At 43.6% G+C, this 20,349-nt stretch overlaps 1 protein-coding gene across 1 annotated transcript; it reads left to right on the forward strand.

Annotated features, from left to right (window-relative positions):
• Window positions 1-761: 761 nt before the first annotated feature.
• On the forward strand, window positions 762-12,669 carry CRYGN (crystallin gamma N). The gene is made up of 4 exons (XM_007059427.3): window positions 762-782; window positions 1,259-1,507; window positions 4,444-4,589; window positions 12,427-12,669. Exons 1-4 carry the CDS (start codon window positions 762-764, stop codon window positions 12,560-12,562), a joined length of 552 nt encoding a protein of 183 aa, XP_007059489.3. The 3' UTR covers window positions 12,563-12,669.
• The last annotated feature ends 7,680 nt before the right edge of the window (window positions 12,670-20,349 follow it).

A 20,349-nucleotide genomic window follows, 5' to 3' on the forward strand; every position in this document is an offset into this window, starting at 1 on the left:
ACTGGTATTTGTGAAATCTGTTATTTACGCAGTCAGTGGTGCCTTTGCTTAAAATCCCTGGGAGGCATTTTAATCCTAAATTATATATGTATATCTTGGTGCTTAGCTGCATCTTTGAAATGCCAGAACATTAACAAAAATGACAAATAATGAATAAATTTTGTGAGTTTTTAAGCACAGACTCTGTGCACCAGACGGGGTGTTTGGCCTTCAGAAATGCTGTCTAAAAAGGTTTTAAGGATGGACGAGAAGCAGTTCCTTTGATGGATGAAGTACAAATCATTATTGTTAAGGAGTCTTCCAAGGATGCTCACTTTCGGGATCTCCAGCCCCAGTAGATAAGAGTGAGCTGAAAAACAACGGCCCATTTAAAAAGAAGAAGAAGAAGAAAATGCCAATAAAAGAGCCCCCACTTCCAAGCAGCCACCTTTTTCTAATTTCCTTATTGCCCATTCTAAAAACAAAGGCCTCTAAAAGGAACTCAAAATGTGCAACACTAATCAGTCAAATCCCTGCCAAACAAATCTTTTGTTAAATTATACGCACTAAATCAAAACTCTGGACTCAGCAGGGCCTGATAGTGGAAGTTCTGCCTAGTAAGCATGATTTTTTAAAGCCTCCTATTTCTGCTGTATTGTTAAGCAGATCTCGCGATACCAGCCTCATCTCTCCTCACTGTATATAGTGGGGTATCCAACATTTCTGTAGATCACATTTTTGGTTTGGCTTCTGCTTTGGCTTTGGTTTGCATCCAGCAGAAAATGTCTCAGTATTCGGGAAAAGTAAGTAAACAAACAACTGTTTGGTCCTCTGTTCAGGCCAAAGAGCCAGAGTTCTCTCTAGGCTGAGATAGCAGGAATTTTCCTAGGTTAGGGTAAGGCAAAGTGAGATCATGTGGTGATACTATTAGTAATGAATGCGGAGAAATGGAAGCAAAGTTGTTAAGGAGGGGAAAGGAGCAACTAGAATGGGGTGTACTTTGGTAGCTGTGCTTCCTGTTCAGACATTTATATTTACAAAAGAACAAGAGAGAGGTGGTATAAAAGTCACATGCAGTGTTGTAAACTTGAGCTGTGTTACAATTCTCATTAAAACAAATAGTCCAGTGACAATTTAGTTCTCCTCTGGTTGGACTCAGAATTAAAGAACCACTGTGTCTGCCAGAGACACCCATCTGCTCAGAATAACAATGCATAGTACAAGCAGGCAGTCTGTTTGCATGTGCCACAATACAGCATCCTCTCCCTCCTCATTTCAGATCACTTTCTATGAGGGCAAATACTTCACAGGCAGGAAGCTGGAGGTCTGTGGGAACTGTGATAACTTCCAGGACAGAGGTTTCATGAACCGAGTGAACTCTATCTGTGTACAGAGTGGAGCTTGGATCTGTTTTGGTCACCCAGACTTCCGAGGACAGCAATACGTTCTGGAGCATGGGGAATACCCCAACTTCTACCGTTGGAATGGCCATAATGATCACATGGGCTCCTGCAGGCCTGTCGGAATGGTTAGTACCAACTTTCAATTAGTTTCCAAGAGGTTTGTTTTTGTTGCTGAAATATCTGGTTGAGGGGGTCGCATTTGTGCTTTTAGCTTCCATGTTAGCTGGAGTCTAAATAAATATCTGAGAAAACGAGCTTTATAGAAATAATACACAATTAGGAAGTAAAGAGCATTCTGGGGAAAGTAGACCCTTTATGAACTGTCTTCATAGGCCACAAAATAGCATAACAATTTCCCATGCTTTCAGGACAAGGGCAGAAACTGTATTCTGTCTTCCAAGTCAGCAGTTTTAATGGGGTACGATTTTGCTGTGGTTTTTATATGTGAGGGCAATGCCCCTACAGCATCACATGCATTTATTTGTAATGTTAAATATTATGAAATATTTACATGCAAATGAATTGCAAAGTTCTGTGCACAAGGCAGGGCTCTACTCTCATATTCTGCTCTCTCTGTGTGTGCAGAACTCCTGATGACACCCACTAGCAATCTGTGTGTATACAGGGAGGAGAGGCCATTGGAATCACAATTTGCTGTGCAAACCAGAGAGGAGGATGTTGCTATGGGACAGCTCTCAGGCTCCTGGCAAAGTCACCCACCTTATCTCCTGTGTTTCAAACTCTGAGCACCCCTGAATTAATACCAAATATGGCCCAGATCACACAAAGAAACCAAACAAACAGAGCAGAGAGCCTTTACCATGCCGGGGAAGAAGTGGGAGGATTTGCAGCTGGAGAAAATAATTGAACCTGGTTTGAGCTTTCCATTTGATCCCGACATCACCTGCTACTGATGGGAGAATGATTAAAGAAAATTACTCGCAGGTTATGGTCACTTACAGGTTGATACAGCCCCCAAGTCCCATTGGGTTGTAGCTTTCTTTGGTGTTGTGTAAAACTTAGCCTAAAAGAATGGGGGCGGGGGGTGTGTAGATATGTGCATCTCCTGTGAAGTTTTAGTCCATGTGCAATACATAAGACCACACATATTTCTCTAGACTCCAGAGCATCCTCTCAAATTTAGGAATCCACTCATTACTCCTATACAGGCAGCTGCTATTGGCTGACCAGTACCCAGCAAACGAAAATGAGGCTGTACATCAACAGGTGCCTCTTTGGACTAGGTCCACTGAGGGCCCTGTTCTCCATTAAATAAATCTGGTGTCTCACTAACCCCTAAGGATTTGTCAGCCAATGAGCCAAGCTGCTGAAGGGGACCTTTTCTTACATTTTAAACTGCCATGAGAAGATATCAGTGGGAGCTGTACCAAGCCAGGACAGCTGTCTGTCCCATGCTGCTCTGGTTGGCGTACGTGGCTGGAGGATCCTGCACAGAGCTGCTCTTAGAACTCTGCCAAGGATGTATTGATTGGGGCCAGGAGGCAACTGATATGCCCCATGAGAAGAATGAAGGCTGTACGTTGTCACCCGCATTCAAGCTTGTGTGTTGTACAAGTCAAAGGTTGGCTGTAGCCCTATGCTTGGTGCTCCACTGGTTGACCCTTGTCACCTCTCCTTAGTATTAATGGTTTTTTTATTCTTGGTTGGCACATCCTGGGGCCTGTTGCTGATTTACTAACTTTGCGGGGTGAGATGCATCACTCCCTTAGCCTGGCCTGAGGGGAGGTAAATGTACATCTTTGGGGTAGTGGACTCTCTCTCTCTCTCTCTCTCTCTCTCTCTCTCTCTCTCTTTCGGCTGATGTTGGAACCAGGCCTTTTCATTCAGCAAGGGGAAAGATTGTCTTTATATTAGCATTTCAACGAGACTCCTAAGGCAAGGTTATAAGTCTATTGTGTAGGGGGCAGTTTCCAATGTTTAATACAGAATCCAGAGAGGGGAATATGAGCTTGTGTCAAGGGTATCACATAGAACCTTGTTTCCAGATCCATGGAGACCCACTGAACATCTGTGGGCCAGTAGCATGAGTGCTTTTCTTCCCCTCAGGCCTGTGCTCCATTGCTCTTATACAAGTGAGAGTTTTAAAATATTTCAACAATTCAGGCAACAGTTACACGGAAGAATGTTTGGTCAGGAATGGTATCTGAGATTCCACTGCTGGAGAATGCTATGGGATTTTTGGCACTACAATGTAGCTTTTTCATGCATAATGCAATTTATATGAAAAATATATTAGCTATTGTTTGAATTCTGCTTAAAAAAATCTTTTGACCAGCTCCATCACAAATACCTATGGAGAAGACAGGAAAATTTCCCCAAAGATATTTACCTCAACTCACCCTTGAAGGCTTTCATAGCTAGGACTCTGGGAAGATATTTTCCTTTTCTTTTTAAAGAAAGGCACAACATCTTGTGTAAATAACCACAGATATGATTGGAACTGAAGAAAAGTACAAACTGGGGAAATAATCTAATACCTCTGTGTATTTTGGATTTATTAAATTTTTTTGCACTATGTTCTTACTTCTTATACTTTTGTTCAATCACATTTCCAATATTTTGTGTGTGTGTATGGCATTTTGGGGTTTTTTTAAATGTATATGTGGAGGGGGAAATGGTTGTGCTTATAGCGTTTGTGTGGTGTGCGTCTTTGTGAACAGTGTTTAAGTACTTGTTTGGTGGGGGAGGGGATTTAGAGGTGAAAGGTGTGGGAGTATGTGTGGTAAGTACAGCGTGAGCAATACGTTTGTGTGTGACCAGTGGTTATGCAGGTGTGTGGATGTTAGTAGAGGTATATTTTGGGGAGCAGTTTGTGTGTGCTTTTTTGTGAGTGAGCTGTTTGTGAGAGACATTTGTATGTTTATGTGGGTATTTGGGTGGGTATTGTGAGCATGTGTTCGTGGGTGGGCAGTGTTATTGTTGAGTTTTTGCCACATTTCCATGATGAGGTATCATTCTTGCTTTCTGGTTATCTTTTACAATCAGGGGAAACAATTTGATGCATTTTCTTTTGAGTTTACTCAAATCTCTTTGTCCCCAGCACGGTGAGCATTACAGAATGGAAATATTTGATGGGAGCCATTTTAGTGGTCACTGCATGGAGTTCACTGAAGATTGCTCTTTCCTGCAAGGGCAGGGCTGGAACAAGAACTGTGTCAATGCCATCAAAGTGTACGGAGATGGAGCGTAAGTAAGCAAAGGACATAAAAGAAATGCAACTGCTATGTCATTCTAACTTGAAACACAATGAAGCTCGCTCCCCACACAAGCCCAATCCACTTTGTCACAGGGTAGCTGGTCTCTGTGGATAGACTGAGCCCAGCTCCTTGGACTGGAGCAAGTGAGCCTAATCCAGCTAATTAAAGAGGGCTGGGCTACACCCTCGGTTCATAAAGGGGGAGTGTGGCAGGCTGAGCCCCGAGCAGCAAAGGCCACACTGGAGTGGCGCCAACTCCTGTGGTGAGTTGTGGAGCAAGAGGGGAGTTCAGGGAAGCAATCCTGCGGCTGCCACTCCAAGGAGGAAGCAGAGCTGGCTGAGGCTGGGAAGCTGCCAGGAGCTGGAGTGTCAGAGACCCGTAGGTAGTGCTTAATCTGTGCCAGGGCTGAGCACCTCTAGGCTTGGCACTTCATAGCCCCAGCACCTCTGGGCTTACTGCATCAGTAATCACTAAAAAAAATTGCTTGAGCCCCGGCACCTCTTTCCTTACAAATTAAGCACTGCCCGCAGGAGGGGTGGCCCTGAAGCCTGGGGCCAGGTACTGACTTAAGACTGCACTCTGGTTGTTTGTTTAACCTTTGTTACAAAAGAATAAACCTCCTTGACTGGGACTGGGGGTGACAGTGCATGTTTGGAGCTGGGGTGCAGTGGTGACTATTCCACTAAAATTGTTGAAGAGACTCCCTTTGGCTTCAGTGGGAGTCAGCCCGAAGAGAGGGTTTGCACCGGTGGAGGAAGTTTGGTCATCTTGAGCTATACATTTATTTGTGGGGAGGGGATTAAATGTAAATTGAGTAATCTTGACATCTACAAGAGGTTGCTAATGCTTCAGACAAAAAGTGATGGTTCTTCCTGGTAGGGTTTAGGAGTCATTGAAATCTTTACCTTGAAAATAATTTTTCTCTACAGACAATGGCAACCACCAGTTAAAATGTAGTGGATTGGGTGCAGTAAATGGCTATCTGGCTTGCTATTTCATGAGTTTGCTAGAGAGCTGACAGTATTGAATAAGTGCACAGACTGGGAGGATTAGCCACTTTGGGGGTTTGCTACTGGGACATGGAGCCTTTTGACCCACGAGGTTGCTGGTTTGAATCCAGCCCAGGTTAGCAGTGAGTGTTTACATGTGCTGGTTGTTTGGTGGCGTATGTGAAATGAGCTGGTGGCCTCAGTCCAGTTCCTAGTAGTCAGGTGTCTCAATCACAAAGCCAACACCATAGCTACCACTAACCTTTTGTAGTTTTTTCTCTCCTGCTGGTAATAGCTCACCTCACCTGATCACTCTCGTTACAGTCTGTAAGGTAACACCCATTGTTTCATATTCTCTGTGTATATAAAATCTCCCCACTATATTTTCCACTGTACGCATCTGAAGAAGTGAACTGTAGCTCACAAAAGCTTATGCTCAAATAAATTTGTTAGTCTCTAAGGTGCCACAAGTACTCCTTTTCTTTTTCTGGATGCATACTAACATGGCTGCTACTCTGAAACCTGTCTAATTACAGGTTGTCATGGGGAGGAGGTTCCTTATGAAGATGGTTCCTGCTTTCCCACTCTCCATTAGAAGTCCTGTGGGATTCCCCAGTGTGGCTTCATGGTACTTAGAGATGAGCCAAGGCTACAGCATTTGAATTTGAATGTAAATGTTGATGTCACACATCTTGAAGAGGGGTGTGTGTGTGTGATTTTCAGAGGCACTGAGCTGCCACAACGCCCATCGACTTCAATAGCACTTTGAAAAATCAGTACTCAGTTCATTGCCTAGTGGACGTAGGCTTCTAACTTCTGTCACTCATATTTGACAATTTTGGTCATAATCTCTCTGAATTTCATTCTCCCTGTGTTTAAAATGAGGATAATAATATTTCCCTGTATCACAGTACTCTTCTGAGGCTACATTCACGGTTGCCTTGTGATCCTTCATTGTAGCAGTGCAAACTATGATCAGCCCAGTTTCTGTCTCCCCTACATTTTCAGACATCCTTGAAACCTTTTGCAAAGTGAGGGTTGTGCAGAGTTTGCCCTTTCTCACTGTTTCAGGGGAATTAACATTTTCAGGGGGGAAAAACTTGTCTCCTTTTATCAGGAACACATTTGTTGTTTTTTGTTATGTCATCAGTTATTCTTCTGTTTTCATTGTACCACATTTCCTTTTACCAACAAACACATTTCGTTGGAAGTGTGTGTGTTGGGGGGTGTGTGTGTGGAGGGGAAGCAGAAAGCCGCAGAATTCTCTCAGAGCCAGGAAATGTTTGGCTTGTGCAAGGCACAGCTGGGTCTGTGGTTACACATGATGCTTCCATGCTAAGAGAGCATCTTCACTGAGGGTGATGGGTGAAGAGAAGGGGAAGATCTTACTGAAAGTTGGAGCAAAGGAGCCCTATGACCATCATGTGATTTGGTGGTCTTTTTTGGAGGGGATTGGCCTGGATTATTGCACAACCCACACCTACAAATTCTTTTGATGCTGGGCATCAGAGGCGGATTAAGATTTATTGGAGCCCTGGGCAAAAGGAACATTTGGGATCTCGCTCTGCCCCCTACTCCTTCCCTTCCTCCCAAGGCCCCGCCCCTTGGCCTGGCTGGAAGCTGGGCTGTGGTAAGAGCTGCCCAGGGAGCCTGGGCCCCTGTGGGGAGCCCTGTACCCTCCACCTGCCCTGGGCAGCACATCTTGGGGGGACAGGGACATGTGCTGGGGGCTGCTCTTGGGCACCCCAGCCCCTCCCATCCAAGACAGGTGCAGGGCTCCTCACAGTTGTCTGGGCTCCCTGGATGGCTCTGATCAGAGCCTAGGGCAGTGGTCTCCAAGGTGTGGGACACATCCCCTGGCGGGGCACAAAGGAACATTCGGGGCCCAGCCCTGCACCCAGTCCCAGCTGTGGCTCTGCTCTTGGCTGCGGCTCCGCTTCCAGCCGCAGCTTTGGCCCCGCTCTCAACTGCGGCCCTGCTCCTGGGCCCCAAATCCGCTCTGCTCCTGGCCCCTGCTCCTGGGGGGTGCAGACAGGGTTGGGGGAGGGGCGCGATTGAAATAGTTTGGGAACCCTTGGCCCCAGACCTCCTGATATTTTTGGCAAAACTGGGCATTTTTCTTGCTTGTTCTTGCCAACTGATCACCAAAATGACAAATGCCAGTTTTGCCAAAAAGGGGCTTGGTGGGGGGAGCAGCAGGGCTCAGGCCAGCCCTACACAGAGGGCTTGGGTGAGGGGCTCAGGCCAGCTCCGTGGGGAGGCGGGGAAAGGAGTTTGGGCCCATTGGTGTAGGTCGTGTCTTCACGGAAGCACTACAGCGGTGCAGCTGCCTTTGGAGCATTGGCAAGCCCTAAGGAGCTGCACTCACATCCATTCTCTGTTGCCCATCTAGCCAGTTAGGGGTCGATCACGCACATAACCGGCAATCTGTTGTTGTTGACTGAAGAGAACAACCTTCGGTCATGGTTCAGATTGCCAGTTACACAATACACAATCTTCCACCCTCTTGCCCCAGGATCCCAGAGACGATATTCTTGCTAAACTGTCCCTTTCACTGGGTAAGAAAGGCGTTTCAAACACAGTGTGGGGAAGGCTGCATTAACCTGTGTCTCATCAATTCAGGTTGCCTTAGGCATGCCACATGCCAGTGCATGACACAATCTGACATGGCATGCTGCTGAATCACCCCCTTGGCCAGCACTGCGGTGATCTGTTCTCCTGAGACTCCAAACCTGGAGAGAGAGCCCCTGCGAATGCTCACTGGGGACAATACACATGCTCACTCGCTGACTCAGGGAAAGAGAGCTTCAGGGTGCAGGTTTTCCATTAAAACCCTCTTTAAAGAGGGTTGCTTGGCCCTTAAAAAGCTCTCCTCCAGATGTGCCGTAGTATTAAGGGTTAGAAGCAAGGAATAGGCTCTTAGAATATTGGAAATTGCGGAGATGAAGGAAGAAGGGGACACGCATCAGGACCCTAATTGTGTCCTGGATGATCACTACTTCCAACCATCCAACACAGATGTAATGAGGTTGAGTAGTGTCCGTATAAGAGAAAATAAAACTACTAATTATTCCTCAAAAAAGATCTTTTATGACTTCCGGCTATAAAAGCAACACAGACAAAATAAGAAAAGAAAGATAAAAGACCAGCACTGAATAAGGATTAATATAAATGGCAAGTTGTACTGAAGACAAGCACAAGTACATGTAATGTTATTCATCAACTACCTACTACTATTCTTAACGCTATAGTATCGATACAAACTTGAGATCAATTCAGCTCAAGCAACCAGACTTCTTTACTCCATACCCTTACCCTGCATTCATCCAAAATACGTTACCCTTCAGTCGGCTGGTTTCCGCACTGGCCAGGTACAGACAGTCGAGAAGTGCATGTCCCTTCCATTCAGGGGGTGTGGGTCAAGTTTCCTGATCAAAGAGAGGTCCCCTTATGATCAAACACACACACCTTAGTCCTGTGCCTTCATACTTTTTATCTTATTTGTTGGCCGTGTTTTAAAACAGACCAACCAATCAGGGTGGGCCAAATTCTTAGTGTGGTTAGTGTGGTTACTTTGATATTATAAACTATGTGTGGGTGCATAGTTTATCTTTATGTAGCCAATTATTTCAAATGTGGTTGCTTTAATATTATAAGCTATGCTCGGGTGCATAGTTTATCTTCATACATTTGAGCCGGCCTAAAGTGTTATCTGGTTGCAGCGCATCCTGACCTCAAGTTTCAGTTTAACTTTGCAGAGCTTGCTTTTTGAAGCTTCCAGAAGATTGAGGCCTAACATTGACAATACCTTTGTTCATTTTTAGTTTAACAATAGAATCATAGAATCATAGAATATCAGGGTTGGAAGGGACCTCAGGAGGTCATCTAGTCCAACCCCCTGCTCAAAGCAGGCACAATCCCCAATTTTTGCCCCAGATCCCTAAATGGCCCCCTCAAAGATTGAACTCACAACCCTGGGTTTATCAGGCCAATGCTCAATATCCCTCCCCCCAATACTTTTGTTCATATTAATCGCAGAAATAAATGATTTAATTATTTTTTAAATTCTATATTAATTTACCTTTCCATGTAGCTGAGAGTGGGATTCTTTTAGGATTGTCCCATTCCACCCCTTATCTCATCCTCAAAGGCCCCATGTCAAGACAAGCCATCCCTCCAGATGAGGCAGGTTCTAGACACAGCTCCTGTCCTTGTGTCAGGTCGGTCTATCCTTCCATCTGCAAAGGGCTCTGGACACTGCTGTGGGCCACGATGCTGGGCCAGCCTGTCCTTCCAGGCGAGGAGGGTTCTGTGCCAACTCTCTCCAGATCTTGCGAGCATAACTTCAGAATCATCCCAAGGGTGAAAGATATGGAGAACAACATGAGGGATGACGTCCACTATCTTGCATGAACACGCTGTTTCCAGAGCATTTCACAGCCCCTTCCAGTCAATGAGTTAAGATGAGAAACATGGTGGATTTTACTGTGTGTGCAACAGCAGACTCTTCCTCTCCACTACCCTTCTGCATACATCTGGCAGCCCCCAAACTCAATCCCATCCTGCACTACTCTGTGAACAGGGTGGGCTTTTGTAATAATGCATCCTATTTTATATATAACAATTTTTTATCCCTAGATCTCAAAGCTCTTTACAATGCAGAGTAAGTCACATTATCCCCATTTTACAGATGGTGAAAATGAGGCACAAATGTGAAGTGGCCCCACAGCAGGTCAAAGGCAGAGCCAGGAAGAGAATGCAGGTCTCCTGAACTCCTAGTCCAGTGCCCTATCCACTAGGCAAAGCTGTCTCCCATAATAGGCTTTCAGGGAGATGCAAGGTTCTTTGCTCCCCAGGGATCTTTTGATGATGTATCCTACTTGTGGCTTTTGGAAGGTAATTATGTTCCTTTGCTAATTTTCCATGCACAATATCAATTGGGCACAGAAATCTTCGCTTCCTGTCCTAAGTTCTTATCTGGAGGTGCTGTTGAACAGCTGCCAAATTCTGTCACAGAGGTTGTTGCACTTCAATGGTTAGTGTCCAGAGTGATTCCTATCTTATGTGTAAATGAGTACACTGCATGTAATTTGAATGAAAAGTCTGTCCATCTAATGGTATAGCTTGGTGTAAGTGAGCATAGCATCTACCTTATGTAGCGTTGGTCCCTTACTGGGGCTTCTAGGCACAACTTCAATGTAAATAATAATAATACGATTGGTTTCAGAGTAACAGCCGTGTTAGTCTGTATTCGCAAAAAGAAAAGGAGTACTTGTGGCACCTTAGAGACTAACCAATTTATTTGAGCATGAGCTTTCATGAGCTACAGCTCACTTCATCGGATGCATGAGTTTCCACAGTATGCATCCGATGAAGTGAGCTGTAGCTCACGAAAGCTCATGCTCAAATAAATTGGTTAGTCTCTAAGGTGCCACAAGTACTCCTTTTTTTTTTTTAATAATACGATTGTAAGGCATTATTGAAAATGAAATCTGCTGCTGAGATTTTGATTTCATAGCAATTTCTAAGATAGTGCCATCTAGCTGAAAATGTGATAGTTTTTGGATGAAATATGGCCATTAGAGGTGACTACTTTTTGGAGCCTGGTAACCTGGTATTTTGCTTTCAATAGATGTTTTCTGTTCCACATAAAGTGTCGTGCATCGTTTCTCTTCCAGTACCACAAATAGAATAATCTGACGTGACACGTGTCTTGTTCCTTTTAAGGTTCAGTGATTGCAAGAGATTGTTTGTTTGGCAAGAATAGCATTGAAGAGCTGGAGGTTTTTGTTTTTAAAAAAAATTGGTGATAATGCACAAAAGTAATTTGTGAAAATTGAGATCACAGCCTTGCGATTAATAATTGATGATAATTTTGAAGATTTTGTTTAGATTCACATTTACATCAGAGCCTCCACTAAATTCCAATGGTGACTGAGCCGGAGTATTTGAATTGACCAAAGTATTGTGACATTTCCTGTACTCAGACTAGAAAGCATTTCAGATACAACAGCAAAGTCAAACAGTGGGGCCCAATCAATGCTTTTTCTCCAATGGGAGATCGCTGTGTGCTGCATTGATCAAATCGATTTGCATTTAGAATAAAAGTTTATTCGAACATTGCTCAAAACATGTGGTTCAGAAGCTGTATTTTGATTAAAATGATCAGCCTGCAGCACTCTCTTAACCGAACCACGAGGTTGGTTTAAGACCTTCCAACATGTCAAATTCAAATTGGGGGAAAAAAACCAGCCAAGAAATGAACCTTGTGGAATTCCATGGAAGAGGGGCCTTTGAGAAGGTCACTTCTCACCAGTCACAGAGAGAGAGAGAGATTGATTAGATCTAGGAACGGGGAACCAAGTTTACTTTTCTAGATAAAGGGGGGTTCAGGAAGATGGAGTGTACTTGGACTGTTTGGGGCGGGGATGGTCTCGTCCTGTGTGCGTACAGCGCTCAGCATGATGGGGCTCAGATCTCAGTTGGGACCTCTAGATGCTGTTGTAACACAAATAATAAATAATATGATGGAGTGGTCCAGGATGGCTGGGGAATAGTCAAAAGGGAGCTCAGAAGTCAAGGAGAAGGAGCCAACAGCACTAAGGAGGTTAACTCCACAGAGGAGAGCAGTTTCCATTCTGTGTCCAGATTGAAACTGGACAAATATATTGACTGGGATTTGACCCAGAGGTGAAAGTCTTGTGCCCTTAGGAAAGCAGAGCTCCCTAACTTCCAGGGTGAAATCTGACAAAGGGATTCAGCAAGGGACCAAAGATGGTTTTTACTACTGTGCTGCATAAATGCTTTCCTGAGTAATCCATTCATTCTCTGTTTTAGATGGGTGCTGTATGAGGAACCCAATTATCGTGGCCGTATGTACGTTGTGGAGAGAGGAGAGTACAACAGCTTTAACATGTGGCAAGCTCACAGTGCAAATATCCAGTCCCTCAGAAGAGTCGTCAACTACTTTTAACTGAGTTATTCTTGTACAAACAATGTCCTGGTGCAAACTGGAGTTCAGTCTTCCCCTCTGCTCCCTCAAAGTGTGGAATAAATTCTTAAGAGCTGCTGTTGGCTGCAGGTATTTTTCCCCCATTATATGAGAGAAGGTATGCTTTGCTTGGTTAGATGTACTTTGACAGTACTTTGATTCATAAAGCAGAGCACATGGGCTGGCTTTGCTGCTTTCCAGACGAGGTACCAGTACTGGCAATGCTAAACCAGCACATTATTCACATGCAGTCTCTTGCACCTGGTCCAAAGCCCACTGAAGTAATTGGGCATTTTTTCACTGACTTCAGTGGGCTTTGGATCAGGCCCATTATTATTATTATTTTATTTTAAAAGCCACCATCCCACAAGTATAACATCTCGGAACATTGTTCTGTTTAATTCCAGAAGGGAGACTTGTGAACTCCTGCGGCCACAATCCGCTGGGATTTTCTGTGTGTGCCTTTGAAAAGCAATATAAGAATATAGATGTTTTTCTCACATAGCCCACGTAGCACCTTTCCTTTTCTTCTTCTTAAATGGATACATTTAGCCCTTTGTATTTCTTGGGTGTTTTCAATTGGTCCTTTCCTAACTCTGCACCCCAGATTCCACTGATCTGTGTTGCAGCTTCACATGGGCTGCCAGGGGGATATAGACAGGGTGGAGCTGAAGGGCCAAAAGCTCGGTCTTTTAAATTATTTACAAAATACATAATGAGATTGCTTTTGTGTGGTCAGCGACAGATCGCCCTAAAAGGTCAGATGGCTCTTTTCCCGTAGGAGCATAAACTGCATATGATATTAGCTACACTGTTTCTGGCCAATTTTTAAAGGGATAATTTTATTCTCCTTTTCACTCCCTCTGGTATATATTGGTTTATTATATTGGCTGTTCAGGCTCATTTGTCTGATGGTTACTGACAGGAACTGGCAGAATTCCTATAATGCTGAGCCGTTGCTTCCTCACTGCAAGTCTGTGCGTTAGTCCACTGGAAAGTCTGCTGACCTAAGCACTTTAGCTGTCTCTTCAAAGGGACACTGGAAAGGATGGCAGGCCCCGAGTGCATCTGAATGTGATGCAAGAGTGCACTTACAAAGGGCTGCTCCGCTCAGCAGTGCGTCTCTGTTCTGCCCTTGTGGAGTGGCATGCAGTGGAGTGAAATATACAAGAATTCTGTGATTTTAAGAGTGCAGAGAAAAGCAGAACTCTCTATTACTTGCACATTTATAATGGAGCACATGGATACACTTTGGAAGAAGGGCAATCTGCATTGGAACTGCACATAGGCCTGTGTCCAGATCTGGGCACTGGTTCGATAATTACATGCCCACAGACATGTTGCTGAGGAGTGGTGTTTTTTTCTTAAATAAATCTGGTTACATCCACTGGGTTTTGTTTTTGAAAAAGAATCAGCCGGACCTTGGAATGCCAAGAATGAGTTTTTTAAGGTGGAATTTTAGGAGCTGCTCACTGTGTCAGTGTTCCCGTTAATTGCCTTTATTTTTGTGGCTTACTTTCCAAACATATATATTTTAAATGTACTTTGTAACTTTTTTGTTCACCCTTTCAATTCAGCATTATTTGCTTAGTATTGCCCCGTACAAACAACAAAATTAGGGCATTTTATTGGAATGATGCTGTAATAAATGGGCCTGTAGTTGTATGACTATGTATGTATGACATATTATGAAGCCATCAGTTGTGATGCCATAGTTAAGATTGCACTGAGATTTCCAGTTAAAGCAGAACTAAAATCCCTCTGTTCCACACCTTAATGATTGAATTTGTAGTGTCCAGTTTTGGCATAGTAGGACATAGGACAATTTGGTTTTCTATGAAATTTGTTTACAGAGGTATTTACTAACTTTTGCAGAAGAAGCACTTAATTATGTTTCTTTTTTGAAATATTGCCCTTTTCCCTCAAATTCCTTCAGGGTCTTCTATTTGAATCGCCACTGTCCTCTCACACAAAAACACACACACATAAAATGTGTCTCTGATATATGCCACTTTTTGAACTTTAAAACTAGATAAAAAGGGCCAGATTCTCAACTGATATAAATCAGTACAGCTCCATTGAATTTGATGGTACTCTCCTGGTTTACACCAGCTGAAGATTTGGCCCATGAATAGTATAATTCAGAATAACACAATTAACATAATAGTTTTCTCCAAGACAAGCTAACACAACTGTTCAGATCCATCAGCTACTTTCATTTTCAGATGTTGGGAGCTTGTTTCTCCAACTTCCCTGCAGCTGTTGTTGTTTGAATTGCAGTAGTGCTAAGAGGCTGCAAATGAGACTGGGAGCCAGCTTGGTAAGCCCTGTACAAACCCATAGTAAGAGACGGTCTTTGCTCTGAACAACTTAAAATCTACACAGGACAGGAAGAGAAACAGCAGCACAGAGAGGTGAAGTGGTTTGCGCAAAATCATGCAGCAGGTCAGTGGTCGAGCTGGTAATCAAACCTCAGTTTCCTGATTCCCACTCCATTAGTGCACACTGAACATGGCCCTGCGTCCAATGGACTCTGGATCAGGCCTCTGGTGAGCTGGTAGGACTGGTCAACAAGAGTATGGAGGTGGGCTCTGGGAGAGAGCAACAAGCACCAAGGCAGCCTTAACACCAACCATAAATAGAATGCCTCAATGTGCAGTCAAGCAGATTTCCGTTCTGTCATTTCAGACAACACCCAGCACATTTAGAACAATGATTAACACAAATCACCTGTTCACATAAAGCTTCCTAAAAATTACAGGCTGTGTATCTCACACCACCATGAGCAGCCCAACATCATACCCACACACACACACTTACTTTATGGAAGCCACACTAACCCTATGTGAATCACTGGAACATATAGGGCTTTGTTTTCAGAGCTGCAGATGACCTTTAGGTTCCATTGACTCCAGCTGGAGCTGTGGGTGCTCGTACTTCTGAATACCAGGCCCCTGGGTAATAAACATGGTCAGCGTTAAAGCTTCCCCTTGGTGTGGAGATATGTGGGCTGTGGGTATTGGAAGGCAGGTAGATAAGATTGAGGAGGAGAAATGAGTGGATTGTAGGTGGGGTGAAGAATGACAAGTGTTTGTATCCTTGTTTTTTTAGGATTCGTGTTGATGGGATGTGCAGTCCGGCGACCTTAGCTCTGGGTTAATAAAGATTTTTCTGTATGGGAGTATATATAAAATATGCTCTACTGATTGGAATCAGCATGTCTCAGCTATGCCATAGGCCTTCTATTGCTACAGCTAACGTAGCCTTTCCTTTAGCTCCAGTGGGAGGGGCCTGTGCTTTTAACACTGGAAGATCTGAGTTTAAGTTCCACTCTTGCCAAGAAGATCTTGGTGGCCTTGCTGTGTAGCATGATGACAACCGTGAAGTCCCTGGTGGTTGTGGATTTGTGTGTTTGCCAGCTCAACTGTACATGCAGGACATAATTGAATAACAGGACCAACAAAATGTTCAGAAACTTGCTAAAATGTTATTTATTTTCTAAACCGTGGCATAAAGAATATAGCTGCTGAGGTGATAGAAAGCTTTGGTTAGCATTTGTTTGGAGTCTTATGCATAACTCATTCTTGGCTTAGCAACTCCTGAATAATGTGGCCCTCCTAACGCATGCTGATTAAAGTCTGCATATCCCCCCCATAACTTCAGGTATTCTACCTCGGCAAAATTCTGCAGCCCTTACTCAGGTCAAACTCCCTTTAAAGTCAGAGCCTGAGAGATGCTTAACACCTGCAACTCTCATTGAAATCACTGGGTTTCATCCTGTGCTCAGGCTAACTTCAATGATCCCTGACTTCAGTGGAAGTTGAGGCTTCTTGACATTTTGCAGGATCAGGCCCAGTGGGAGTTGCCAAGTACTCAGCATCAGTCATGAGTGGGCTTAATGAGTTTTGCCTTAGTAAGGATTCAGGGACTGATCTCACTTACATGAAATAAATCAGGAATAACTCCATTTAAGTCAGTGGAGTTACATCAGTGTAAAACTGATATGAGAGCACAATTGGGCCCTGAGTATATACTGTGTAAGGGATGTGGCCCTAGGTGTACCTATTGACACTCTCAGTGTACTGGGCTAAATCCCTGAAATCAAATGAGCTATGTTGATTTATACCAGCTGAGAAACATAGCCCATTATATATAGCTAGATAATGTGCGTGTCTGCCTATTACAGTGATATAGAGAGAGATAACATATGCTGTGAACTTAATAATAGTTTGGATTGTGTTTGTCTCATAGGCAAGTTGGGCAATCCTATCTTGTCTTGGGCTCAGCTCTGTGTTCATATGTTCAGGAATGTCCTCATCTAGTCAAGATATCAAATGATCTTTATAGTAATGCCAGAATAGTCCTTTATTGTAATGGGCATTTCCTGTGTTATTCAGGAGGTCACACTAGATAATTATAATGGTCTGTTCTGGCCCTAAAAATCTATGAATCTTTATGAACTGCAAGGTTTTTTGTTTCAGAAAGGAAAACAGAGAAATGATTCATTTGCTGAGTGGGATGCAGAAATGCACGACTCATGCCTCGGCTTCTGCGTATTTCATTTTCTTTTAATTAAATATGGCTTATTGCTGTTGTTTCACTGGGGCTCTAATCAGCTCCTGAACTCAACACACTATATTAAATGTTAATATTCAGTAATATGCATTGTACTCTATTGTGACCACCTCTAATCTGTTCGTAAATCAAAATTTGGTCCTGAAGAAAGATAGACATGATTTCAATTGAGTTGTGACCTGTTTTTAAGCCAGGGGATTGTCATTTATTTGAATCAAAGTCAATATCAGGGCACAGTACAAGAGGATAAAGAAGCAAAATCAACCCAAACTGCACACTCATCTGCTCTAGGGGTTTTGTAAAAATCACAAACTATGTGGTGTGTAATACATGGAATTTCACCAAACTGTATGCATGTGTAACTGTTCCACCTGGGCTGGCAGGAGGGCTGGGATCCACCGCACTAAAAGCATGAGCCTCTATCCCTTGAACTGAAGCACCAAGTCCTGAAGCACGCTCAAAACCTCTTACATAGACTATCCACTAGAGGGAGACAGACCTACATTTTCCTAGCATGTATTATATATGGTCACTCACCCTACCCCCAACATATGTATGCAGACATAAACAGTATTCTGTATTATTTTGTGGTAGCACCCTAGTAACCCCAGGACTAGGACCACACTGAGTTAGACACTGTGTGCACACACACACACACCCATCAAAAAGACTGGTTAATCAGTTATAGAGTGTAATGGTTAGACAACCTGTTGGAAGCTATCTATAACATATATTACACGGCTGTAGCATTCTTATAACATCTATTCATCATTTAATAACACTTTAATGTACTATTTATGAATTGTAACTTTAATATAAGGTGTGACCATGTACATGCACATATACAATTAAAAGCATTCTCCTTACACAACCGCATGGATTTTCCTCGGACACTAGTCGCTGCCAGAAGTAAATTCAGCCCCATACGTTCTTCTTGACTTGACACTGTACTATGAAGTTGTCTGGTTTTTTCCTGATCCCTAAATGGAAAACACATCTTGGTCCTTTACATATTTTAATGTGTGACTTTTTTTCTTGTGTATGTGTGTGTGTGCACATGATGACATTGCTCAAGCGATCAAATAATATTTGCTAAACAACATGACTGATCCAAACATGATGTAAAACTAATATATGTCTTTGCCGTGCAGATGAGAGCTCTGTTTCATTCAGCTGTATGCCTGAATGAGTCTTGGTAAGGTGCACTGATAAGGAAGGCAGTGGATAAAATAAACTGGAAACTAGTCTACACAATTCCTAGAAATCACCAGAAATTCCAAAATGAATAAATGTGAAGTGTTGTTAATTACAAGGAATAAGGCTACGTTAAATAAAAACTCCATCTGGAAGATCATGCCAGCCCTAACACTCAGTAATCATAGAATATCAGGGTTGGAAGGGACCTCAGGACTAATGTTCAAAGCAGGACTAACTGTTCAAAGCAGGACTAATCCCCAACTAAATCATCCCAGCCAGGGCTTTGTCAAGCCTGACCTTAAAAACCTCTAAGGAAGGAGATTCCACCACCTCCCTAGGTAACGCATTCCAGTGCTTCACCGCCCTCCTAATGAAAAAGGTTTTCCTAATATCCAACCTAAACCTCCCCCACTGCAATTTGAGACCATTACTCCTTGTTCTGTCATCTGCTACTACTGAGAACAGTCGAATACAGACTGAATCTGTACAGGTTTCAGAGTAGCAGCTGTGTTAGTCTGTATTCGCAAAAAGAAAAGGAGTACTTGTGGCACCTTAGAGACTAACAAATTTATTTGAGCATAAGCTTTCGTGAGCTACAGCTCACTTCATCATATGCATACTGATGCATACAGTATGCATCCGATGAAGTGAGCTGTAGCTCATGAAAGCTTATGCTCAAATAAATTTGTTAGTCTCTAAGGTGCCACAAGTACTCCTTTTCTTTTTGCGAATCTATACAGAATCTGACTGCAGAGCAAGCTGCTGTTAGAATAACTGTGTATGTGGATGCACTCTCTTATGCAGATCTGGGTAATGGGTGTACATGCTGCAATATCCCTGTGGAATGAACGCATGGGAAGCACTAGACAATCTCACTGTTTTTCATTTATACATTCCCCAGTACATTTATTTATCTGGTTGGAGCTAAGATGTGTACTGAAGAACTGTCACTCGGATATTCGAATGCTGGGGTTCTTGCAACATGGCTAATCGTAGTTTCAGGTTAATCTATGCTGTATGCTCACTAAGGGTCTGGGAATGCAGTTGGACTTAAAAAAGGAACTACCCTGACAATGACATTGTACAGTGCTGGAAGGCTGCATTTTGTTTCCCTTATCCCTCGCTGTCAAAGACATCAACCCAGTGAAAACCAGTTCAGTCCTGGGTGTGCCGCAAGGGCAGTGGGCAGCACTTTCAGTCAATGAGTAGAGGGCAGAGTGTCTAGCCTTGTTCAGCAGTGACCTCTTTGGCCAACTGAGGGGGAGCAATGAAGGGTTTCAGAGGGTGGTCTAGTCTCCTTGCCTGTATGGAATTTAGTGGGCACAATGTGAAGCATGACGAATGGCTGGGTGTAAACAGGGTGGAGAAAGAGATCCTGGTATTAGAGAGGGAAGATCAATCAGCATCCTAATTCCCATCCCTAATTAGTTTATTCTATTTCCAGTCATGTTCTCATGAAATGAAAATTGACTTGTATCATAAGTGATTGGCTGTGAGATTTAGCTCCTTTGTGACAGCAAAATGAGCTCAGACTCTTGTCCTAGAGTAACCCTGACACTGTTGAGATGTTCCAGCATCAAATGTTATCTTCCTGTTCGTAGATTCATTTTTGAAGGCCAGAGGGACCATTAGATCAACTAGTCTGACCTCCTTTATATCACAGGCCATTAAATTCCCCCCAGTTACCCCTGTATTGAGCCCAATAACTTCTGTCTGACTAAATGTAAGGGTTTGTCCCCTTACTAACATTCAGTGGGGGTGTTTTGGTTGGCTAGCTCCCAGTGCCAAAAGGGGAGAGGCCAATGCTCCAGGTCAGCCTGATTGACAGGGCGGGCAGGCTAATCAGGGAGTCAGGAGGCCAGCGGGGTCCCATCCTCTGTGTGAGCTGGAATTGCCTGGGTCAGACAGAGTGGGGCCGAGCTAAGGAGAAAGCAGGGGCCCAAGCTGAGCTGGGGACCAGAGCCGGGCCAGATCCAGAGGGGTCAGAAAAGCAGCCC

This window comes from Chelonia mydas, chromosome 2 (assembly GCF_015237465.2).
Source record: "Chelonia mydas isolate rCheMyd1 chromosome 2, rCheMyd1.pri.v2, whole genome shotgun sequence".
Taxonomy (NCBI): domain Eukaryota; kingdom Metazoa; phylum Chordata; order Testudines; family Cheloniidae; genus Chelonia; species Chelonia mydas.